Genomic DNA, 25,379 nt, shown 5'->3' on the forward strand with positions numbered 1-25,379 from the left:
CAGGCCTTCTGGGATTGTGATATTCAAGAGCAAGGGCAGCAGGGGAAACTAACGTGAGGGGAGAGGGCTGGGCACCTGCAGGTACAGAGCCATGACACGGAGCAGCCAGACAGTCTGCAAGAATACAGATCTACGCCAAGCTAGTGAAATGCCACTGAAACGGCGCCAGACCTTTTTTTTCTGAACTAGAAGAGTGACACAGGAGAAGTCACAGCCCCATCACCAGACCCTGTTTTGCAGTCAGGGGTCCCAGGCTCAACCCTTGATATGTCTACTTAATACGAGGATCTTGCGGAGCAGGCCCTTTGAGCCTTGCAGAGCTGCTGTAATGGGCTGACTAGGTGAGAGGCGGTTTCGTGCTGTATGCTTTGGTCTCTGCAAAATCCTTCTCACATGGGAGAGATCACTAGCAAAACTCAAAAACAGAGACACTTGGAAATGGACACGTGGGTTTTCTAATATATCTCTGGAGAGGTAGGAAGGAGGAGAGGAAACAGACTGCAGACTCAGCTGCAAAAAGCTTTGACAAAAAGCAGACAATACATGTCCAGTTTCTCTCTCTCCCTCTCACACACATGCATGCACACACACACACACACACACACACACACGACAGGAACCAAGAGCTAGACCAGAATGGTTTTATCTTATTACAAGATATGAAAAAATTAATTCTTTTTACATCCCTCCCCCCATGCCAAAAGCTCAATCAAATACATGAGGCTAAACTTCAGACTACTGGCAGCAGCACAGGATGGGTGTGCGGGGCCTCTAACAGACCTTGCGCAGGAGGGCAGCATATGTTACATTATGGAGAAATTAAAAAGCCAAATATTAGGGCTGGGTTCTTCTCTCTCTCCGTTGCCCAAACAAGAACTGGCCTGCCCTGGTAGCAAGGAATCATGGGTGGGCTATGAAATCACAGTACAGTTAGAATGGAAAATATTAAATTTCCCAAGAGTCTTTGGTCAGCTCTGCTGATGCTGCTTGGGAGGAAGAAGTGGTTGCAGAAGTGGAATTTTTTAAAAAGCGAACAAAACAGCTCCTTTTATTGGGAAAATAGCTTCAATGTAGGAAGCTAAGAGGACTCAAACATCAACTCTCTCAAGAGACTGAAAACTACTCACAGAAGGTTCTGGGATGGTACAATGCATTTCTGACAATCTAAAGTCTGCCTGGGAGGATCATCAGTGGGTGGGGCTCTGCCCTTACAAAACAGCAGTTATGGGGAAACCGCTGCTGTGGCCATGGGGCAGCAGCATCGAGCATAAGGGAGCCTTGCTTGTCCACTGGGGAATGGGGACTGATCCAGCATCATCACATGGGGTAGTTCAGCACCACATCCTGTTTGGCCAGCTCCAGTAACATAGGGTCATCGAAGAACTTGCTGATGCTCACGTCCTCACTTAGTCCCTGAAGAAAAATAACGGGATGGTAAGCATTACGTTCAGAGAGAAGACTGGAGGAAAGAGTGTGTGTGCTCCACCGTAGGGCAAGGATTGCAGAAGCCAGGAGAGATCATTCGGCTTCGCTTTGAGACTTACCTTCCTGCGCCTGGTCTTGATCATAAACTCTCTGGCCAGGTGGGGGGCTGGTTGCGGCTCAAGAGGCCGAATCACGATGCTCTTGTCCAAGGGGTCACCTGGCACAATCTGAAAAATACGGAACACACAGTGTGTGGTGAAGGGTCTTGTGTGCCAGCCTAGAGAGTCCACAAGAGGGGATGATGCAAACAGCTGCAGAAGTACGGCGACCAAGCCAGAGAAAGCACCCCACTTTTGCCAGCTTCTCCACAGCCATTACAGCGTCAGGAGAGAAGGGGTCAGGCAGGCTGACCAGGACTTCCATGGCCAGGGAAGGAAGACCTTCAGAGCTCTACACAGTCCTTTGTCCTTCTCCCATGACTAGCAAAGGTGGAATTAACTTCTGCAAAAAAGCAGAATTTATGCAAAATAAGCAAACTTGCTGATTTGTTTGGCTTGTACATTCAGGACATAGAATTTGCCTTTTCTTGGCACTGAATATGGGGTGCTTGGAAGCAGAATGCAGATTGTGCTGGGTATGAAGTGTCTGCAGCTCTAGTTCCAAGCCCTGCCTGCTATACATTCTAGCGGCACTTTGTGCCGCTGGGACCAGAAGAGCAGGCGGTGCCTTTCAATAGCAGAGTATATGGGAGGCTGCGAGCTTGAGCGCAAGCTTCAGAAATTTGGAGCACCTTCTTCTGTTCCCTGCCGACAAGCATCCATGACACTTACTTGCCAGTGGTGGAAGACGGAGAGCGAGAATGCTTGTCCCTGTGTGTGTGTCCTGAGGTCTGTCTCAAATCCAAATGAGTCAATAGCTGGGATAAAGGCTTTGATGGTGTAAAGAGGGGAGCCTGGGATCGGCGCATCTTGGGTGACATGGCCTCTACAAAGGAACAAAAGACTTTAATTTCCTCCTTTTTTTTTGCTTGCCTAACTGTCCCCTCTCAATGTCAACTCAGGACAACATCTATGTTTGCCCCAGTCTAACAAAACTAAGATGACAAGTTTTGCTAAATAGGAAAAAGGGTGAACTGGAGATACACAAATATACCTATGACACATGGTGTAGAGAACAAAAGAAGTGGGATGTTTGGGATTTCTGGGAAGGAAAAGTTAAGACTGTAAACATTTGTCTTGATTAGGTAGACTAGTCCAATGCCCTGTCCAGCATCAGCCAGCCAAGATATCTGATTACCAGCAAAGCGTGATGGAGATAATAATCCCACTTGTCCCCAACATCTGGTACTAAGGCCAGAATGAGCCATTACAGAGGATACAAAAAACAGCAGCCCGGTCCCCTCCTCTCTCCCTGATAGACTGCCAGCTCCAAGACTGGGGAGGGGGGTGGGGGGGGGAGAGAGAGAAAGTGGGGCGCTTTAACTTTGAAGGGGAAAGGAACAGAGGTTAGTGTGCCCTGAAAGGTGGGTTAAAAATCTTAAAAATAAATAAATAAAAACAAGAATTCGCCTGTGCCACGTTCTGATCATCTTTAGTGCTCTGTGCAAAGTGAGAAAATGGTGCATTGTTGGGGCAGTGAGTCCCTCGCACTGGGCAAATGCCTTTCTAAAAGGCAATTCACACTCATGGCCACTGCTACATCCTGGTGGAGGAAACCGATGGGCAAATGCTAATGCAGTTGGAGACGTTGCCAAGGAAGGGAACACAACCCTCCCCACCCTTTTGCCAAAAAACAATAAAACTGCATTTGTTACTTCTCTCTGTGCGCGCGTGTACACACACACACACACACACACACACACAGAGAGAGAGAGAGAGAGAGAAGCAGAAAATGCCGATTCAACCTCCTCTTCAAAGGGGTGGGGGGGGCACTTCCTTGTCTGCATGAAGAACAGGCAAAGGCAGGTAATAACAGAGAAACTTTCATGTATGTATGTATGTATGTATGTATGTATCTGACTATGCATTTTGACTGCTGGATTTCCACCAAGTGCTGACGGGTTGAAGAGCACTGGTCCCCAAGCACACCCCAAGCGGGACTACTGCTAACCTCAGCTTAAAGCAACACAGCCATGGAGAGTCAACGCGCCTGGCTTCCGCTTACCTGCGCCTGGCCAGGACGGTGTACACGGCAGACACACAGTCAGCAGGGGCCTGGACCTCTACAAAGTAATACGGCTCCATCAGTCGTGGTGTGGCCTGAGGGAGACAGAGGACCATGTGTTCAGCTTTCCGTCCACATCCCTATTCCATCCCATGTAAGCATCGAGTTCTCAGTTCCTGGCCCCAGATATTTCCCCACCTCTTCCATCTCTCCTTTCTCACTCCCCCAATAATAATTCCAAGGCTCTCTATCCATCAGATAGATTACAACAGCCAAGTACCCTAGTCAGATTTTACCTCTAGTCCACTACTCCATTCTTAACAAATCAGATTTGTTAACAAGATTCTAAATCAGAAGCCAAAAGTGAGCGAGACCTGATGAAAACAAGTCCCTGGATAACTAGAGCTGTGTCACACCTCACACTTGCTGCACAGAAACACCCCCATCAGTGGCTCCTAGTCCTGATGGCCACATGTTACCCTCAGGATAAGAGGCGCCTCAACGCCATTTGCGGGGAAGTATGAGCAGGCGGGGGCAATGGCATTCATGGGGTCCCTACAGGTAGCCGGCTGGCCACCGTGGGAACAGAATGGGGGACTAGATAGGTCAGTTCCAGCGGTTCTTTTCACATTCTTAACACAGGACGCTGCCTGATGCTGCCAAACCACTGGTCCCTCTAGCCTGGTACTGCCTGCGCTGACTGGGAGCAGCTCTCTGGGGTCCTATGTGCGGGTCGTTTCCAGCCCTACCTGGAGATGCCAGGAATCGAGCCTGGGATCTCCCGCATGCAAAGCGGGTGCCCTGCCATTGAGCTATGGCCTCTTCCCTTAGTCACCTTGGATTACTCTTATTTAAGAACTTTCTATACTGCCCTTCAAAATCAGTTTTCAGGGTGGTTTACGACTAAAATAAAACTTTAAAAGCACATCAGTACAAAAACACAATCAAAAGCATCGAACAGTTAAAAACAGCAAGAAAAATACTCTCAAAGTCCATTAAAAGGATGTCTAAAAATCTAGGATGGGGTGGGGAGCCTGTGGCCCTCCAGATGTTGTTGGACTCCAACTCCCATCAGCCCCAAGCAACATAGCCAATGGTCAGGAGTGATGGGAGCTGCGGTCCAACATCCGGAGGGCCGCGGATTCCCCACCCTTGGTCGAGGAGAACCAAGTGATCTTTGCCGGGCACCAAAATGATACGGCGCTCAAACTGCTGGACACTGGTGCCGGACGCTGCAGGGCAATTCGTACCATGAGGAAGGCAGAATACACCACTCGCCGGGCTGTTGGGATGATCTGCCCGCCCCCCCGGTGCAGCGGTTCCTGGGCAATCACAGCATCCAGGATCTTGAACTTCACGTTGCGGATCACTGGGGCAAAAGAAAGCACAGAGCACAGTCAGGAGACGCAGGGCTTGTCCATACAACCGAGGGCACCGAGCTGACTGACTCCGAAGGGCCTGCCAAGCCAAAATTCGCATGGGCAGGCCACGGCAGAAGGGTTTACCAACATACCTCTTCTTTGCTGTCTAGGATTATTCTCAGCTTCTAAATGAACAACAAATAAGCTGACGCAAGATGAACTGCTCTCCGAGGGTGATTGATTATGGCATCTGTGACACAGGCAGGCATCGCGCTGAGGCACCTGCACTCGCTCCAGCCTCAGATATGTTTGGGTGTCGAGAGCGGTGGTGAAACAAGAGTGTCCAACCATTTCTAGAAAGACTAGGACCTTTGGATCCATCTCTCAGAAAAGTCATACACAAAACAGCAGAGATCCTTTCTGCTTTCTGTTCATGGTTTCCTAGAGAAACCCAACCATCTGGGAAATAAGCTAAGGGGATGTTGCTGAAACATCCCAGAATTGTCATAATTTCAGATGCACTGAGATGCAAACATCTCATCTTGTATAGAAAATATGGCTGGGATAGGAAGAGTCTGAAAATCCCCAAGACAGGGTTTACCTTTTTAGATCTTTTACTTACACTCATCACAGAGGGGCCCTTCCCTGGTCCCCCACTGGAAGCCCTGCACAATACTGTCCTTCACAGAACCCAAGAGGGTTTTGTCAACCTGTAAAGAAGGAACACAGATGCAGCAATAGTAGTAACAGTAACAGCAAGGAGAAGTTAGTCTCTTCTTTGTATAAACTGGAAGGTTGGTACCAAGCTCCCCCTGCACAGGCAACGGAAGAGAGGGGTGAAACACAGCCATGACACCAACTCAGAGTCCCCATAGGAGATGGGGAGAAATGGTTCCCATTGGAGCTCTATAGCTCCAGTGTTCTTTCTTCTTCACAGGTAGAGCAGAACAGGGGACTTCTATCCATTCACTGTATAGGCAGGTAAAAGTCTCCTAATGGGTGAAGTGGAGAGCATGCCCAGTGTACTCGATCACTGGATGCAGCAAGTAGAGAGAAAACAAACATAGAAAACAAAGATAAATACAGCTTTTACCAAGTCATGTGAATTTCTTCATTTCAATCTCCATGAGCATCATTTGCATTATTTATTTTAGAGTCACAGTATTCAAAATTCTTGGATGTGAAATGAAGTAGCAGTGGATAAGAGGCCTTTGATCATTGCAGGTTCAAAACCAGCCTAAACTTCTGCTGCAGGGTCCTTACCTCTGAAGGGAGGGTGTCATCCACCAAGATGTTTGGTCCAGTAGCATCTGGCCCAAAGGCCCAAATAGAACGGGCGGCCAGCAAATCCCAGTCATACTTGGTCTGGAAAAACTCACCCAACTTTTTCCTATTGAGAGAGAGAGAGAGAGAGAGAGAGAGATTACAAGTAGAGAAGGGAAGGCACTCAAGGGTCAGCCATCTTAACCTTCCTGCCCAACCCTGAATTCCAACTTAAAATGACTGGGTTCAGTCATCATGATTATCCATGATGGGTCAAATAAGCCATGATGGCTTATTTAACCCATCATTGGTTATCATGTCATGTGCTGAGAATTTTGCAATCCACAATGGCTTATTTGGCTGAAGTAACCCACTGATAACCCACGGTCTGCAGTAAGTGTTATTTAAGCCACCGTGGGTTATCATGTCGTCTGGTGCTCACCGCAGCTTACTCCAGCTGCCTACAGAGCCAGCTGGCAAGAGCAGCCACAACCGCTGTGGCCACTCTGCTCCAGCTTGCAGAGCCCTTTTCCTGAGATCTGAGAAGCAGCCCAGGGACAACTGCGGCCAAACAAGCACAGCCTTCCCTGATACCATGCTACAGCTACAAAATGAAGCTTTCCCTTAGTACAATGACAACCTCACGCCATTGTACTGCAGCAAAGTTACACAACAGCAGGCTTCCCTGATCGCTACTTTAAAACTGCGCAACTCGAGAAGTAGGGAAAAATCGGAGCAGAAGGGAAGAACTGCTCACTTTTCCACGAAGACGCAAAATTGTGCAATTATTCACTACAGAATCGGAAGGCTCCCCATGAGGGCACCCCACCTGTGCAATTTCGCCCCATTCCAGCAAACTGTCGGGGAGTGGCTCCCACTCCCTTTTTCCTTTTATGTACTTTTCCATGAAGAAGCGAAAATGCACCATTATCCGCTACAGCACATGGAGGCTGCCATACGTCATGCCATACGTCAGCACTCATAGCGGTGGCCTCTGGATACAACCACATTTGTTTAAATACAGTCAGCAAGTTTTTACAGAACTATTTCCTTCCACATATGAGGTATTGAAAACATGGTAGATGGGACTGCAGTGTCAGGGGCAACCAGAAGCTGCAGTGGCCAAGGAATGCGGCAACCTTGAAGTCCCAATGGGTAGAGCTGGCCTGCCAGGCCAAGTGACTTGAGGTAGTGGGAGTGGGGAAGGACACCTACCCCAAGCGTTCTCCCACACTGCCAGCTCTTCAGCAAGCTTCATACCTGTTCCATGTTATCTGTACCACTTCATTCTCAATATCTTCAGCCAGACCCTTTTCCAGAGGCTCAGCAATCATCGTGATCTTGTTCCTCAACAGAAATACAAATGTCATTTAGCTGGGAAAGATGAAGAAAAGATGGGGGGTTTTCTAGGGCAAAAGGCAATTCTGTAACTTCATTCCAAAGCTTGTTCCATTGGGGAACTGCTATTAAAATTAGGAACTTAACCTCTCTGGTAGTCTGAAATCACAGCTTCTCATTCTGCCCTTGGTGGTACTTACTGCCCCTCTTCTAGCTGAGACCGTTTACAGCAAGGGTGGGAGACCTGTGCCCCTCGGCCCAACTCCAAAAGCCCTCCGCGCGCAGTCCGTTCGGGCCTCGGTCAAGGCTCCTCTTCCCTCCTCCGACGGTCTGCCGGTGGGGAGGGAGAGGAGAGGGGCGGCCCCACCCACAGCTGGCTTTGGCTCCACTCATGGCCAGCCCCTGACCGACCTCCCCTGAGGGAATGCAGCTGACAACAGAAAACAGGCCCCTGCCCCTGCTTTACGGAAGTGTCTAGATATCCTCTCTTAACTGTCTTCTCTCTAGGGGCTCAGGGTTTATCTGGGGGGAAGGTCCTACCCAACAGGCCCCATCTTGCTATACTGCATCTCCTGCTTCTGGAGCTTCGTGTAAAAGGAGCCAAGTAATTCAAAACAGAAAGAGGGACCTGTGGCCAGTCTGCTTCCCTTCTGGGCGGTATATCGGGGGAGGCCACGCCTTCTGTAGCACCTGCTCTCGGCCTCCCAATTTATTTTTTTTTATGTCCTTACTGGAAACTGGTATTGCTTCAAGGTGAAGTGAGGGTCTCCAGCTGCTGCCATCTCAGTCTCCCATGAATTCTTCTGGGCCACACATGGGGTTCAGAGGCATTCTCAGAAAATGGAGATGGTGGGCTGCCAGCTGACACTTTCCTCCACCACCAAGAGAAAGAGACCTCTGTCTCTGCTGTCTGGTAAGCTGTGGGGGCTACAGAGATCAGCAGGGGGCTAGGAAGGGCAGCAGTAAGCCTGTGTCAGGGAAGCCAGCAGGGAGGGGGCTAGAGAGTTCAGTGGGAAACCAGTAAGGGGGCTGGAGGATTGAGTTAGGAGCAACCGGGGGGGGGGGGTTGGTGAGGGTTGTGTGCTTGAAGGTCTGAACGGATAGGAGCTCCATGAGTGTGGGAGAGGGACAGAGAATGAGTTTAGGGGTGATCCAGAGGGGGTGGGGTTGGAGGAATCCTAAAAAGAGAGTGAATGTGTCTTTTCATGTATTTACAGTGAGGAGGAAGAGAGGGGTGTGTGTTTGTGTGTGTGTGATGAACCAGGGTGAGACAGAGAGTGAATGTGTGTATGGGTGGTGATACAGTGAAAAAGAGTTTGAGAGAGTGAATTGGCTGGCAGAAGGGGTGGGAAGAAAGAAGTTGTTTTCCTTCTGTGAAATACGTTTCTGTTGGCAGAGAAAACTGTGGGTTCAAAGATTTTGTGGGATGGGGCTCAGAACCCCGCTCTGCCTTATACCCATTTTTTTGGGCAGGCTACTTGTCCACACCTCCCACAGCAGCCATTTTGTGATGGTGCCCTGGACAGTTTCACAAATTGCCAGATGTGTCCATGGAGCCAAAAATGTTGGAGACCCCAGTTATATATCTTTTTTTGCCTCTGGAAAAACACCTAGGGCAACACCCAGAAAACACCCTGACCCATAAGAGAACATGAACAGCTTCCTGAATGAGGATATCTGCCATAGGGAGGGATATAAAATGGCTTCCATGTCAACATCTTTCCCGGTTCACCTGAAGACTTTTAAATATGGCATAATCAACACTGGATGAGCTACTGCAGCCAAAGACTAGCCTGTAGACTGCTGAACCCTCCTTTCCACTCGCTTATGCTAATCCAGCACAAGATAGTATTTAGGTTTTTTTGTAGCAGCATCACATTCATGGCTCACATTTTACGACTCTCAAAGATCTTACTTCTTATTGGGTGTCTCAGCAAAACACTTCAAGGAAGATGTTTCCACAACTGTCTCACAGAATGTGACGACGGGATCAGCTACCTTTGAAAAAGCAAACAGGAAAATGGGTAGAGCGGATAATTTGGTCATGGACCAACAACCCAACATCCCTTGGGAATTCAAATGGGACAAAGTCATGATTTGGCTAGAAGATGTGCTCACCAAGTCAACACTCGAGGCAGAGTTAGAGAGGCAATGTCTTTTGTACCTTAATATCAATCTCTGAGTACATTTTTCGTAGGTCATGCATTACACAGTCAAGATATAATTCGCCTGTTCCCAGGATCACATGTTCCCCAGATTCTTCCACCTGGAGGAAGATGCAAGGATAAAGCTTTTTTTCAATTAATTTTTATTGTAAATTTCAACAAAGGAGAGATCACAAAAAGGAAAAATAAAGAATATAAGATCACACACACACACACAGAAAAACTACATGTGTTAAAAGTATCAATTTCAATTGGCTACAGCATCCTAGAAAAAGTGGATTATACATAAACGTCAGTAAAAACAGACCACATATCCATATATGTATCCATTTGTGAGTGGCGCTTATATGCCCCCCTTCCTAATGCTGCTAGCGTCGTTAGGTCCTCAATCCACTGCATTACAGGAGGTGAGCATTTACCCTTCCTATGCACAGGATAAAACTTAAGAAAACAGACAGAATTCTGAACTTTACATGGACTGCGGTAGCCGCAGCAGAATACACAGTCTCAACAGCTAAACTGAACATCCCAGTCAGCAGCAGCATAAATGTGAATACTGGATTGCTGGGGCCAAACAACAAACATCACAGCCACTCTTTCCGAGTGTGGGAGAAGCCAGCCCCGAGAAGCACAGTCTGGGTCAGAAATCGCAATCAGCATCTGATAATATACACTTAAGACAGAATCAGATCACAGAAAATATGTGTCAAGTAGTAAATTCAAATTTAATACCCACAGCTCTACAGCCCACCAGTACACTGTAAAGAGCCACTGTTTCCTTCATTAATTGCCATGTTAGCGACATCCACAGGTGAACATCCAGAGCATGCTCCAGTTGCCTGCCTTTCAGTACGGCACATGTGTCAGCTGTGCATCTCAGCAGAGAACCACAAAAACCAGGCAAAGGCACCGGCCCGCCTGGCCTCGACGCAGGCCTCTCCGGTTTGGGCATCACCGGAGCACGCCCCAAGGCCGCACTGCTGTTTAAGCTCACCACAGCAATTGGGTTTTCCGATTGCATCGTTTCCCTGCTGGGGCAGAACTCTAGGCCTCCGGAGCAGGGCAGCTCAGTGGCCAGCTGCTCCCACCCTCTCCAGCGGCTCCAGCTCCTGCTGCCTCCCCACCCGAGCCCCCCGAAGCCGGGGTGGGGATCACACACCTTGGTAGTGAGAGAGGGGTAGCTCTTGTTGACCTTCCGCAGGCCATCCAGCATCTTGGGCAGCTCAGAGGGATTTACAGGCTCCACAGCTATTTTGATGACAGACGTGGTGTTGAACTTCAAGGGACGGAATATCTGCGCCTGAACCCAGACAGGAACATAGGATTATTCATCGCATTTGCAACCCACCTTTCCTCTAAAGAGCTCTTGGCAGCAGTCATGGGGTCGTCAGCAGATTATTCTTACGGCAGCCTAACCTACCTTCCTTGGTGAAGGCCGTAATTCTCAAACTATAAGGTGGGGCAGCAGGGGTGGGGAACCTTGGCCTTCCAGATGCTGCAGGACTACAACTCCCATCACCCCTGCACACTGGCCATCTTGGCCAGGACTGATGAGAGCTGGAGCCACTTTTAAGGGGGATCTAGAGCACTGGACATCCGGGGGGCCAAGGCCCATCCCTGCCTCAGGGTGTATGGAGCGTCTTGAAGGGGACACAAAGTCCTAGGGAGGGAGAAGATCGTAAAGCAGGTGTGTGTGCATGCATGTGTCTGCGTGTGCATGTCTCCCTCTTCCCACACTGGACTTTTGTGGGGCTGGGGGACCCTCATCACCTCTCAACCCAACATGGGGAAGGACAAACTGCTGACCTCTAACTGAAGTTCTTTGAATGGCTGTCTGTGTAGCCACACTGATGGGAAAACATGCAGCCGTGCAGCACATCTTTAAAACAGACTAGATCTAGAAACCTGACCCTTCTGGCAGCAGACCCCAGCACTCCCAGAGCCAGTGTGCTTGCCCAAAGGGGCGGGTCCCATATCTTTCTGCTCAATTCAAAAACTGCTGCAACAAAAACCAGTATTAATCTGCAGCAGGAATCGGGGAGGGCTGTGCAGCTGAATGGACAACCACTCCAAGCAAAGAGTGGGGATTGCTACTGTACAAACAACGGCCAGGATGGCCAGGTGCAGAGCTGTATTGCATATCCTAGATGAATGACGGGGAGAACCGTGATCGAGCGCCAAGCAGCTAGATCTTGGCAGTGACAGAACGTGAAGCTGACTGAGGCCAAATGGAGTGAAGGGCTTCATTCCAAGTATGCGGGGGATTTGAGGTGGCTTGGGGCAAATCTGTAGTTGCAAGACTGGAACTGCCTCCTAAAGATGAAAATATAAGTGCAATGTTAGGAGGAAGAAGGCAGTTCCACACCCCTGGGCCAAGTGGGGCTAAGAGAATAAAGAGCCCTAAAACAAGCCCAGGGATCTTCTTGTGCACTACAATTTCTGAAATGCTTGCATCATGTTGTCTGTTTTGACCCCAATGGAAACTTCCCCTCAGGGGAGATCTTCAATATGGGAACACACTTCTGCAGTATCAGAGGCAGGCAAGGATCAGAGGCAGGTATAGCAATGGAGGACACCGGCAACGGCCCTTGAGCTACAACTGGCAAGATGATGGGTGCTTTGACAGAGCAGATCCTGCTTTCATATGCTGGTTCGTAAGCTAAAACTAAACCACATTTTCCCAGTTTGTTATGTAATAGGAAACTGGTTTAAACAAACCACAATAGATGCATCCAAGCTGGTGTGTGAGGAGAGGAGGGGGTGGGGATGTGCAGGCCAGATGTTCAATCTCAGCTTAATAAACCGTGGTTTATTAAAGGAGTACGGGAGTTCCTGTTTGGTTAAGGTAAATCGCAAAAAAAGGTTCCGCCATTATAAGCCTCAAAATTTCTACTGCTTATAAAAATGACACCTGCTGAACTAATAACCTTATTGGCATCCATGATCTGACAGATGAGATCTACAATTGTTCACAATTTCAATCTGATCCAATATAAATTGACACATTTGTCCTTTTTGCTCGGCGTATCGTATATTTCTTTCAAATTCTGGAGAAAACTACTGATGCACATTATTGAGGCATGTTAAAGAGATATGCCTTTCATTGGTCTGGTGAAGTTTTGAGCAGCATTTCAAAATTTATCAAGGGTTTTCTGCTCCATTAAAGCCTATAGCAGTAACTGCTGTCAAAGTTGTCAGGCATGCTCAGTTTCACTCTGAAGCTAGAATGCTGCCAGTACTCCCAACATTTTCAAAGGAATTCTATTACAGAGGGCTTCTATGTGCAAAGCCTACTCCGTTAGTTATGGAATGTGACCTAGCATGGGGAGTTATTTTAATCCTTTGGCAACTCCCACTGTGCTCCCAATTTGGATCACGCCTCCAATTTACCCTCCCCCAAAGGCATCAGTTGTAATGTAAATTCCAGGCCATAGGGCAAAGGGTTAAAGCCCCCTACCCACCACTCTAGTGTCCTGATCCATATCAAGTTGCACAAGCTTACTTTTGAGTAACAAAACAAAACCTTAGCTACAATTCCGAAGTAGCATGCAGTTTGATCCTCAGGCGTGGGGATGGAATAGACAGGTGGGGGGGAGCAGAACAATCAGGGCTTCACACCACCTTTCTGAAAGCAAAAATGCAGCACAAGGGCCCTGATCCCTGCTCTTACTTTGTGTGGTAGGAAAAGAACATGCAAAAATAGTGTCTCTCACACTAGGGGTATATTCATGTTACACAGAATCATAGAATAGTAGGGTTGGAAGGGGCCTATAAGACCACCAGGTCCGACCCCCTGCTCAATGCAGGAATCCAAGTCAGAGCACTGAACGTGTTCACACTATGTACACTCACTAAGATGGCTGTGAGAATCTAGCCATCTTCAACTACTCATTGGGGGTGTTCGGACAATTGTGCAGGGAAAAGAAGCCATCATGGCTTCTCCCCCCACCCCATGCGAGTTCCTGTCTTTTATGTAAGTGCCTTGCTGCAGCACGGGACGGCGTGTCATCCAAACCTGGTGCGCAGCGTGGCAGGGATGGATTTGTACCCCCACTACAACCCTTACTGCAACTTGTCCATTGTAGGGTGGGTACGAAGCCACCCCACAGTGCCGCATGCTGGGTTAGAACAACACGCCAACCTGTTGACAGGCACGCGAGTCAGGGGAGAAGCCATGATGGCTTCCTTTCTCCCTGTGATTGTCCAAACCCAAACTTTGTACGTCAACTCTACACGTGAGGAAGAGAAGTGAGGATGAGCTCATTAGCTCCATGCCCTCCTTCACTGTTCTCATTGCTTCCTGCATGTGGAGGGCAACTGTCTGCAGAGGACAGGCTCCTTTATCTGTGGAAGTTCTCCCCGAGGTTTTAGAATCCTGATCCTTGAAATGAAATCATGGTTCCCATTAGTTTAGTATTTACGATCCCATTTGTCATATAGGCAAACTTGCAAGAAAGCAGATTCAAATACTTTGTGGAGAGGGTAGGATTGCCAGCACTGCAGTTACATATTTCCTTTTCAAAAACCTGGGAAATTCAGTGTTTAAAAAACCCTGCCGGTTTAAGACCAGGGTTAAGGCCCTCTCAGGTTGGCTCGAGCTCCGCAAAGCCGGCCGGGAGAGTGGAAGCCAAGGCTGATGCCTGAACCGACGTGCCCCGTGATCAGCGACGACGTTGTGCAATGTCACAAGCTGTGCTTGCTTACAAGTGTCCCTCCATGCACCCACGCTTTTCCTTGGTCAGCCCCACGTTGTCCTGGTCCTGTCTTGCCTTACAAAGCATCTACCCTTCTGCTAGAAGAGGGCTCCCTCTCACTGTTTAACCCCTGCTGTCAGCGACTGATGTAAGCAGCAAGCCGGCATGGGTCAGCTCACAGGAGGATGAGATAGCCTTCACTCTGGTCTTAAACCAGCAGGGTTTTTTATCAATGAATTTATAATAAACCATTTATAATAAACCATGGGATGGTTTATTAATATGGGATGGTTATGTATGAACCAGCCCAATGTCAGCACAAGAGCAAACTAGAAAGGCAAATTACCTACAGAGCTTCAAACTCCTGCTCTACACAATACACAAACACACACCCGGAAGAAAATGCTGGACAAAGGCATTTCACAAAATTAAGCTGAACCCAGACCGGACACAGGGTCCGGCAGGGAAAGAGCGCCCCTGCACAAAACACTGTCTTGGTCTAGTATGAAGGAAATGGACAGTGCTGTTCTGGCACCTATTCCCATGATCTACAAGACAAGGAAGATGTTGACAACAGCTGCTCTACCTCTTCATTGCCCCGAGGCTCAGTAATGGTGGCTGTCTTGACGATGGGCTGGTCCACTCCCTCAATAAGCACCCAGTTGCCAGCAGGAACCCTGTTGACCTCTATGTGGTACCTGAAATGGAACATACCTTAATGCATCTACAGTATTCCTGTCCTTCAGTGCAAGGAAACTCCCCTAGGCTTTCAGACACTTGCAGCTGTAACTACTTTTAAGCAGGATCTAGAGTTTTGCAGGGAGGTTAAACCAACTTGTTAACAATGCATTTGTAACAAATGGAGTCCTGTAAGTTTGGAAAGAGTTAACAGGAGTTAATTGGGAGTTAATGTGGGTGTGCTCATCCTGACCAAGTGTGCATTTAAGCCAAAGCTCTGAGACAGACCGGGAGAGGGGAGGAGGCATTCCTGCGCCTGTGAAAGAAAGGGGAGGGAACTTCAGTAAGGTGTCTAAGAGGGTTGTTGTAAATTTTTGTGCTTTCTGGAGAAGACAGACTGCTGTGCTGATTCTGCTGAGACCCTCTGCAAGTGGAAGCTGAGAGAGAGGGGGAGAGAGAGAGAGAGTGTTCCCTTTGAGGAGTGAGTGTTGCAACCTGGGACCTGGTGGCTACTACAGCATTGGAGTCTGGATGCCTGCCTGCTTTCCCTTGGAGCCAAGACCGAGAGTGACACTGTATCTGTGTGTGTGTGTGTGTGTTAGTGTTACACACACACTCCCACACACTGCTATCCTTTGAGATTGCTATGGGACTCCGGGTTTGTGATGCTGTGATTAATCTGCCTATGGAAATATGAATAATTGAGTTATGCTTCTTAGTTGCATTTGGCCATCTTGCTAAGGGCTTATCAGGGTGGCTTTGTTGTGTGAGTAAGGTCGACTGCCTGGGGTTAAGTGGAAAGACTCAGGTTATGCATTTGCATGGACATAATTTCATTGTCTTTCTTCCAACTGGCAGCTAATGCTACAAAGTGAAAAAAAGGATTACCTGTGTTTGAACAGCTTCAAGATCGGGCTGTCCTCAACTGACACAACTCTACCACTCTTGGCCTCCTTCACTGGCTGCCAAAGTACCCAGGAAGAAGCTGGTGAACTCTCATTGTTAGTTGTGAAAAAGACTGAATAAAAGTAGGGTCACAGTAGACAAGGGTGTGAACTGGTGTGAGTGTACATGAAAGGAAGTCCCGTCACAAAAATACAACTGGCATTGTGTGCCAAATTCAACATCCCAGGAATCTTAGCTTCCATTCATAATAAGCAAGCCTCTAGCCTTTTAAGTATGCGAAGTGGGGCTCAACTGTGAGTAATACACTGTGAAATCTCAGGAGGCTGTGAATCAGGTTGGGGAATACCTAGAAGAATGTTCACCATCCTATATACCAACTCTGTTCTCGCCATAATCAGATGCAGAATCTGCCCAATAGACAGTATACAAAACTATGCATAACTCATAGGACTGCTTTTCTTTTGGCAAAACTTGTATTAGCCTTTGGTTTGCTCAGCATAGCCCCGCCCAGACCTCCAGCTGCTCCCTCAACCTGCCCTGCAAATACTCAAGAAACTAAAAGAGTTTCCTCTGGAAGAAGCTTTCATGACTTCTTCCATGTTAAAAAAAGTGAAGTTCCCCAATCCAAGGAACACACTGTTTCCCGTTTCCCATAATGTGACTTCTGCATGTATTTGGTTTTTGTGTGATCTCACTTATCTAGCTTTCCTTCTGAACTAATTGTCAGATACTGGGCAACTACGTGGATGCAGAGACTGGGACGAGGCGAGCCATGGAGTCAAGGGAAAGCATCTATGGGGCTAAAAACTCTGCTGGTCACTAACGCATTGCAGTCCCTGACCAGCAGTAGTCTCGCTCAGCATGCGTGCACGCACGCACACACACACCACACATGTGTAAACTCTGCAGACATTCTCAGCAACAGCAGACATTCTAGATAGCGTGCTGGGTTTCACATTACATGCACAACCCCACACATGAAGATACAAAGCAGTGATCCTGGGGTAAAACCTTCAGTGCCTACCTTGCTACGGAGATCCAGAGGCGTCCCACAGTGCAAATTTGTGAATCCTCTTCGTCTTCCAGGGTGTAGTTTTCTCCAAGGACCTTGACAGGCTGCCCTGCATGGATGGTCCCACTCAGCACCCTGCCAAAAGCATGGAACTGGACTCCATCATCTGTACTGTACATCTTTGTGGTATGGCACATTAGCGGACCCTTTGCAAAGGAAAGGTTTGAAAAAAATCAGCATTTGTGCAAAGTACACCAATGGTATATGACTACTTTAGACACAAACAACTGTGAAAATAGGAGGAAGAGGAAGAACAGCTGCTTTGCAGATCTGATTCCTGGCATTTTGAATCACTGAATCCCAAAACTGCAGTCTCAGAGGTTCTGAAGGCTCACTGCTGACAGTACTGGGTTAAATGGACTTTGATTTAATTCCATAAAAGGCACTTCATTATATGGGTGCATTACAATCTCAGTTGGTGTTGCTGTCACAGCATTAACCAAAGAAACCTCGGAACTGTAGCTTTCCAAAGGTGCCAAGAATGAACGTGTGACATACACCAAACGAACTAGGCAAGGTGGTGGCAGCCACAGCTGTGGTTCACAGGCCTGCCCTGTTCACATACAGAATGGGGTGGGTGGGGAGGAGGGAGGTCTGACTCTATCCAAAGGGGCACAAGTTGAGGGAAGTGGAACCCCACACCCAGTGCCTCCACAGAGTCCATTGCCCAATCTCTTTTTCCAGCCCACCAATACTAGATGTGAACTAGATGCAGAGAAAAACACCTAGGAAGACAGACCATGCAGAGATCCAGCCCCCATCAGCCTCGAATGTTAAAACCAGAGTCCCCTCATGCCATCCTGTTTGAATGGGGCAAATACATAAGAAAGAACCAAGCGCGGCTGCTGCCGCCATGCCTGGCTTGGCCCACAGACTCGAGAGGACTGAGCCTCCTGTTGCCGGGGCAGCCGCAGCCATTCAAACCACCTTGCTTTTGGAATGCAGACTCCTCTCTGTCCCCCAAGCCTCTCCTATTTCTTATTTTTCCTGTCCACCAGCAACAGGCTTGGGGGATTGACTAATAATATTCCATGTTTGTTGTTGATAGCTGAAGTGTTGTTGGTCAATCTTGGCACAGGTCTGTCTCAGGACTCCTTTACGTATAGATGCAACATGGACACAGCTTTAAAAAAAAACCCATATGGCAGTGGACATTGAGCGAGAAGCTGTCCGCATACAATACCTTGCCACGTGGATCAGATGATGCAGCTGCAGACCTGCTTTGATCATCCAGTGGTGAACTGCCAAATCAAAGCATGCAGCTTGCACAGAGCTGCTTCCGCCCTTGTCTTACTGCCAAGCGGGGCTCCTCCTCCACCTCACCCAGGCCCAGCCACCGCCATTTATAAATAAATAAAGTGGAGTTAGACACAACTCTTACATCAGGGTCACATTCACTCATGGCCTCCCCCAGATCAGAGTCCACTCCGCCTGTGTAGGTGTGCTCAATCTTGGTCTTTGCTCCTGCTTTTGGGGAGGGGATATGCTGCACGCACATATCGACAAAGCCTAGAAGAACAAAGCTTAGTGAGACAGCAACACAGCAGTTGACTTGACAAGACTTCCGGAGAGGGGGAAGCTTGTGCCAATTTCCAGCATTTCACTGGAAAGCAACTTCCTACATGCAAAGAACACTTCCCACATTAGCTTATCCAAATCTCTACACATTAGAACTTGTTCTAGGGCAACCTTCCCCAACCTGGGTCCCTTCAGATCTGTTGGACTACAACAGAGAGCTTTGGCTATTGGGCGGTATAGAAATGAAATGAATAAATAAATAAAACTTCCATTGTCCCCATCTAGCATGGCCAACACTGGGAGGTGCCAGGCTAGGGAAGGCTGCTCCACAATGTGCTTTCTGTTCATGCAGTCCTGGCCAGGCCTGGTGGAGTTTGGTTTGTGCCAGGCAACAGCTGAGTGTCCACCCTGCCGCACAGCACCAACACACACTTAGCTGTGCGCTGTACGGCAGTGAGGTTAAGGGCAGATAAGCCGTCTGTTACTGATCTTTCCCAACTTTTTATTGAATGGAGCTGGCAGTTTTGGGCATGGGGCACATAGATCCACCCTGCTCTCTCCCCCATCACCTCCCAAGATGGGGCAGTAGACAAGAGAGAGGATTTTTGAGAGTTCTGTAGAGCTACTCATTTACACTAAAAAAATTTTTAAAAAGTAGAGTCATCCACAGAAGGTGAAGTGCAGCACAGACTCATAGAAGACAGACAAAAGGAACCACCAGCCCAAAGGGAAATGCGTATGACTTCATCATTGCTGGTTTTTAATGAAGCCCTGCAGATGCTGCATTCCAATCCATGTCCACTGTGTTTGAAGAAGATTAGCTGCCACGGGTTCAGGTTTTCAAACTTTATGGAAGCTGCCTTGTGAGGGCAGCGGGCCCTGAAAGGAGGGCATAGCAGCCTGCCGGGACTCGCCGGATCGAGCCACCCTCCTTCTCATGCCAACACCCAGGCAGAGAGGCTGCTGGGTCTGAGAAGAAATAAAGCATATGGAACTCATTGCTACTGGCGTGTGGTTCTCTCTAATATTCTTTTCCAGTCCTTGGGATTCCTAAAGACGCACAAATCTTAGGGCAGAACAAATATTTTTTTGAGAACTGCCCAGAGAGCTCTGGCTATTGGGTGCTAGAGAAATGAAATAAAGTGAAATAAATACAGCCACTGCATTCCCTAGATAATACACTCTTACTCTATTCCATTTTTATCCCCTCCTCCCAATGGACACAGTTCTCAGTCCCATGTTATGCTCACAGCAACCCTATGAAGTAGGTTAGGCTGAGAAATACTGACTGGCCCAAGGTCACCAGGGACAGGAAGCATTCCTACCTGCGCTACACTGGGCCCCTGACTTGTGCCATAGATGCAAATGGCTGCCATTCTCTCCTCTAGGAAAAAATAAAGCCCCGCACCTGGGGACACAATCATGGCAAGTGCAAAACTTGTCTGACAGCTCCTCACCATCCCACGGGGGGGTTGGACTGGTGTCTTCCCAGTCTTAGACTGACACTCTGTCCACCGTACCACCCTGTCCTGAGTTCATTTCTCTAGAATTAAGAGCATTTTCTAACCCTAATCCACAATGCAGGCTACCACTGCCACTTGGGGATTTCTCAAACTCCTTTAGTAACAGCTTATCTCGATACATGTGGTTTAGATTGAGTAATCTCCCTTTGGTTGAGATTACTCAAGCCCAGCAGTCTGGACAGGAGATGGCCAGGTGTGAACGTCAAGAGGGACAATGAGGTTTACCTGTGAACTCCCCAAAAAATTTCTTGCAGACAAGCCTCAGGAGAGGGCGGATGTTGAGTTTCAGCTCTTCTTTGGTTAGGTGGATTCCCAGTTCATCCAGAGTTCGGGGCAGAGTGGTGTCTACATCCCCAACCACCTGTGGGAAAGGGAGGGATGTGAATGGGTGGAAGTTCTAAGCACAGCAGAAAAGTTCTACACTGGACTTGATGGAGGGAGGTTACACAGGAAATCTGAATTTGGCCAGTACAAACCCTCCTACCACTCTCTGTCACTAAAAAGTTTTGCATGCACACTCTCACATTTATTTTGGCTACATTCTCATAGAATCATAGAATAGTAGGGTTGGAAGGGTCCTACAAGACCACCGAGTCCAACCCCCTGCTCAGTGCAGGAACCCAGATCAGAGCATCCCTGACAGATGGCTGTCCAGCCTCGTCTTGAATGTCTCCTGTGTGGGAGAGCCCACCACCTCCCCAGGTAATTGGGTCCATTGTCATATTGCTCTTACAGTCAGGAAGTTTTTCCTGATGTTCAGCCGGAATCTGGCTTCCTGTAACTTGAGCCCATGATTCCGTGTCCTGCACTCTGGGATGATCAAGGAGAGATCCTGGCCTTCCTCTCTGTGACAACCTTTCAAGTCCTTTAAAAACGCTATCATATCTCCCCTCAGTCTTCTCAAGGCTAAACATGCCCAGTTCTTTCAGTCTCTCCTCATAGGGCTTTGTTTCCAGTCCCCTGATCATCTTTGTTGCCCTCCTCTGAACCCTCTCCAGTTTGTCTGCATCTATCTTAAAATGTGGTGCCCAGAACTGGACACAGTATTCCAGATGAGGCCTAACCAGGGCGGAGTAGAGGGGAACTAGTACTTCCTGGATTTGGAAGCTATGCATCTATTAATGCAACCCAAAAGAGCATTTGCCTTTTTTGCAGCCACATCACATGGTTGGCTCATATTCAGCTTGTAATCGACAACAATTCCAAGATCTTTCTCGCTTGTAGTGTTGTTGAGCCATGTACCCCCATCTTGTAACTGTGCATTTGGTTTCTTTTTCCTAGGTGCAGAACTTGGCATTTATCCCGATTAAATGTCATTCTGTTGTTTTCTGCCCAGCGCTCCAGTCTATCCAGATCACTTTGAATTTTGTTTCTGTCTTCCAAAGTATTAGCTATCCTGCCCAATTTTGTGTCATCTGCAAATCTGATCAGCATTCCCTGCACCTCCTCCTCCAAGTCATTAATACAAATGTGGAAGAGCACTGGGCCCAGGACTGAGCCCTGCATTACCTCACTCATTACCTCTCCCCAGTTGGAGAAGGTCCCATTGATAAGCACTCTTTGAATCCGATTCTGTAGCCAACTGTGGAGCCACCTGATCGTTGTTTCATCTAGCCCACTTTGAGCTAGTTTGCTCATCAGGAGATCATGGGGCACTTTGTCGAAAGCTTTGCTGAAGTCGAGGTATATGATGTCTACAGCATTCCCACAGTCCACAAGGGAGATTGGTTACCTGATCAAAAAATGAGATCAGATTCATCTGGCAGTATTTGTTCTTGACAAATCCGTGTTGGCTTTGAGTAATCACTGCATTGTTTTCAAGGTGCTTCCAGATTGATTGCTTTATCATCTGCTGCAGAATTTTCCCAGGGATTGATGTCAGACTGACTGGTCTGTAGTTCCCAGGTTCCTCCTTTTTACCCTTTTTGAAGATAGGGACAACATTAGCCCTCCTCCAGTCATCTGGCACTTCACCCGTCCTCCATGAATTCTCAAAGGGAATAGACAGCAGTTCTGAGAATTCTTCTGCCAGTTCCTTTAATACTCTAGGGTGCAGTTCATCTGGCCCTGGAGATTTGAACTCATTCCAAGTAATACAGTGTTCCTTGACCATATGCCTGTAGATTTCAAGCTGCAATTCTGCCCCTTCAGCCTGTACTTCGCCTTTGCCAGGGGGCTCTAAGCCCTCTTTTGGGAGAAGACTGAGCCAAAGTTGGAATTGAGCACTTCTGCCTTTACTTTGTCATCTATTATCATTTTGCCATCCTTATTTAATAGCTGAACCACCATTTCTTTCCTCTGCCTTTTACTATGCACATAGCTGAAGAAAGCTTTTTTGCTGCTTTTCGCATCCCTCGCTAACCAGAGCTCGTTCTCAGCTTTGGCCTTCCTGACACCATCCCTGCAATTCTGTGCTACCTACCTGTACTTGTCCTTTGTTGCTTGGCCTTCTTTCCACTTCCTATATGTATCCTTTTTTGTTTTCAGGTCATCCCTAAGCTTTTTGTGAAGCCACATTGGCTTCTTCTGTTGTCTTCCACCTTTTTTTCTTGTTGGAATGGTTTGTAATTGTGACTTGAGAATTTCCTTTTTTAAAAGCTCCCACCCATCTTGGACTCCGTTTCTCGTTAGCGTCGCTTGCCATGGGACCTCACTGATCATTGTTCTGAATTTATTAAAATCAGCTTTCCTAAAATCCAGTGTATGCGTTTGACTACGCTCAGCTTTTGCATCCCTTAGAACCAAGAACTGAAGTACAACATGGTCGCTTTCCCCCAGCGTTCCTGTAACTGCTACTTTCTCCACTAAGTCATCTTTGTTGATTAGGATCAAGTCAAGGATAGCCGATCCTCTAGTTCCTTCCTCTACTTTCTGTAGGAGGAAGTTATCCACCACACAAGTCAGGAATTTCCTGGAGGGGCCATATTTTGCAGAATTTGTCTCCCAACCAATATCGGGGAAATTGAAGTCCCCCATTACTACTATATCATGCATCCTTGAAACATTGGCAATTTGCTTTTCAAAAGTTCCATCCTCGTCTTCTCCTTGACTTGGTGGCCGGTAGTAGACTCTGACCACCATGTTCTTTTTATTCTTTGCTCCATTTATTTTAACCCAGATGCTCTCGATGGGGCTACCAAGCTCATCCTCCTGTATTTCTGTGCAGAGATACGTATTTTGAACATATAGTGCAACCCCGCCTCCCTTTCTGTCCCTCCTGTTCTTTTTGAACAAGATGTAGTATATAGACATCGAAGACCATGTGCTGCATGGTCTGGGTTTCTTCCTACATGTGTCTGAAGACTATTCTCTCTCACAGCCTTCAACTTGAGTATTGCCTTTTCTGTTGTTACAGAATTCTTTTTGGAGGGAAGCTTTTAAGTGCCTGGAGTCAGGGTTGGATCTGAGCCCATAGAGTCCCAAAGCAGCTCTGATTCTGAGGAGGAGATACAATCCGTGGGAGAGGAACCCTCTCTGGTTTCAGAGGTGCAGCTGGAGGGGGAAACCCCCCCGCTCACATTCCTGGGAGCGACACTGACCCTGGCATGGAATGGGAGGGACAACTTGAGCTTTTAGATGCCAGGCGCAGGCACAAGTGAGAGGTGGCGGGAGCTGAGCTGAGGCGCTCAGCTCGGTTGGCTCGACGTCAGCAGCTGCGCCCCGAGGCCCCACGGGAAAGGGGGAGAATTTCCCTCTTACCCCTTCAGTTCAGAGAGTTGCCGCACTTTTCTCCAAACGGAGACCAACTGATGTCCTAACTCCTAGAAACCCCTGGTAGGCCATTCCTTTGTATTTCCTCTGAGTCTGAGGCAATTAGCATCTGTAAGCCTCATTAGGTTGAATGGAAATAAAGCTTTGGAAAGCAGCCCTTTTGTCTGACTGTTGATTCTGCCTATTGGAGGCTTCAGAAGACAACAGGGGCATTTTTGACAGCTTGGTCTCCGTCCTTTTTCTTTTTCTCACTGCCTCTGGGACAGCGCCATGGAGCAGATTTTGAACACCCTGACGCAGGAGATCCAGGCTCTTGGTGACGAAGTCACCCAATTGACTGCTGTACAAGCCTTGCAAGTTGCTGCTCAACCCCCTCCACCCCCCATTCCCCTCCGGCGCAAGTGCCCGGTGGCGTTGCCAGAGAAGTTTGAGGGTGAGAAAGGACTTTTTTGAATTTTCCGCGCCCAATCAGAGCTGTATATGCGCCTCTGGCCAGAGGATTTCCAGACAGATCAGGTTCGTGTGGGGTTTATCATTAACCTGCTTTCAGGCGTGGCAGCTAAATGGGCTATGGTGCTTCTCTTCGCTAATGACCCCCTGCTAGGGGACTATCAAGGTTTCATGCCGGCGACGGCGGGATTTTTTGGCGACCCCCTTCGCACGGAGACAGCAACTCAGGACAAGGCAAGGACTCAGTTTCCAGCTATGCGACCGCTTTTCGCTTGCTGATGCAGAATTTACAATGGAATGATGTCGCTCTGGTGGCCCAATTTTTGGACAATTTGAACAACGAGATCTTGGATGAGCTGGCGCACGCGCCCCGCCCACCTACACTGGAGCAGCTCATCCAATCCTGTCTGCAGATCAACAGTCGGCTGGAGGGGCGTCGGCAGACCAGGCAGAGCTCCAGTGGCCAGGATTTCCCTCCTCCCCTCCTCCCAGTCCCCCATGGCCACTGCTCCCTCCTCCATACCTCGGCGGCAGGGGCAGAGGAGACCCTGATGCAACTGGGAGCTACCTGAACTACGCTGCCGCCGGAGGAGCTGGAACGGCGGCACGCAGAGCATCAGTGCTTTAGGTGCAGAAAGCAGGGGCACTTTGCCAGATCCTGTCGTTCCCGACTGATGGCCCCACGCCTTCCTCCACCCCCTGGCCCCCAAGTCTGACAAGGCCACCCCCCAAGCCTGTTGGGGGTCTCCAGTACGGGGGCCTGCTCCACACCCGGGGGGCGCCTTCCTCAACCCCCCCCCCTCCCATCTGCTACTTCATGTACACCTCTATTCCTCCCAGTGGGATGGGGAGGATGTCCTAGCGCTGGTGGACTCTGGGGCGACTACCAGTTTCATGGATGAAGCGTTTGCTCAGTAACACAGCATTCGTACTTTGTGCCTTCCTACCCCATTGAAAGCAGAGACCATCGACGGGCCTCTCCTCTCTTCAGGAGCGGTTACTCGGATTTCAGCTCCAGTCACTCTGCGTTCCCAGGGCCACGTTGAGCAGATTCAATTTCACCTGGCCAAGGTGCCCCAATACCCAATTATGCTGGGTGTATCCTGGCTCTC

The 25,379-nt window shown here is 48.5% G+C and overlaps 1 protein-coding gene across 1 annotated transcript in view; it reads right to left on the reverse strand.

Moving 5' to 3' along the window:
• Positions 1 to 435: 435 nt before the first annotated feature.
• Positions 436 to 25,379, reverse strand: part of EFTUD2 (elongation factor Tu GTP binding domain containing 2) — a 71,381-nt gene continuing 46,437 nt past the window's right edge. Inside the window, exons 14-28 of the mRNA XM_084804318.1 lie at positions 20,332 to 20,467; positions 18,447 to 18,574; positions 17,018 to 17,211; positions 14,996 to 15,107; positions 10,875 to 11,015; positions 9,715 to 9,816; positions 9,466 to 9,548; positions 7,473 to 7,559; positions 6,213 to 6,339; positions 5,572 to 5,659; positions 4,839 to 4,957; positions 3,589 to 3,683; positions 2,256 to 2,409; positions 1,545 to 1,652; positions 436 to 1,413 (exon numbers count right to left, since the gene is read on the reverse strand). Coding sequence (XP_084660444.1) covers positions 1,318 to 1,413; positions 1,545 to 1,652; positions 2,256 to 2,409; positions 3,589 to 3,683; positions 4,839 to 4,957; positions 5,572 to 5,659; positions 6,213 to 6,339; positions 7,473 to 7,559; positions 9,466 to 9,548; positions 9,715 to 9,816; positions 10,875 to 11,015; positions 14,996 to 15,107; positions 17,018 to 17,211; positions 18,447 to 18,574; positions 20,332 to 20,467 — 1,770 coding nt within the window. The 3' untranslated portion in view covers positions 436 to 1,317. The remainder of the gene's footprint in view (positions 1,414 to 1,544; positions 1,653 to 2,255; positions 2,410 to 3,588; positions 3,684 to 4,838; positions 4,958 to 5,571; positions 5,660 to 6,212; positions 6,340 to 7,472; positions 7,560 to 9,465; positions 9,549 to 9,714; positions 9,817 to 10,874; positions 11,016 to 14,995; positions 15,108 to 17,017; positions 17,212 to 18,446; positions 18,575 to 20,331; positions 20,468 to 25,379) is intronic.

Source organism: Heloderma suspectum, chromosome 6 (assembly GCF_057233095.1).
Source record: "Heloderma suspectum isolate Gila_16-S chromosome 6, 16-S_ref, whole genome shotgun sequence".
In the NCBI taxonomy this organism is placed as follows: domain Eukaryota; kingdom Metazoa; phylum Chordata; class Lepidosauria; order Squamata; family Helodermatidae; genus Heloderma; species Heloderma suspectum.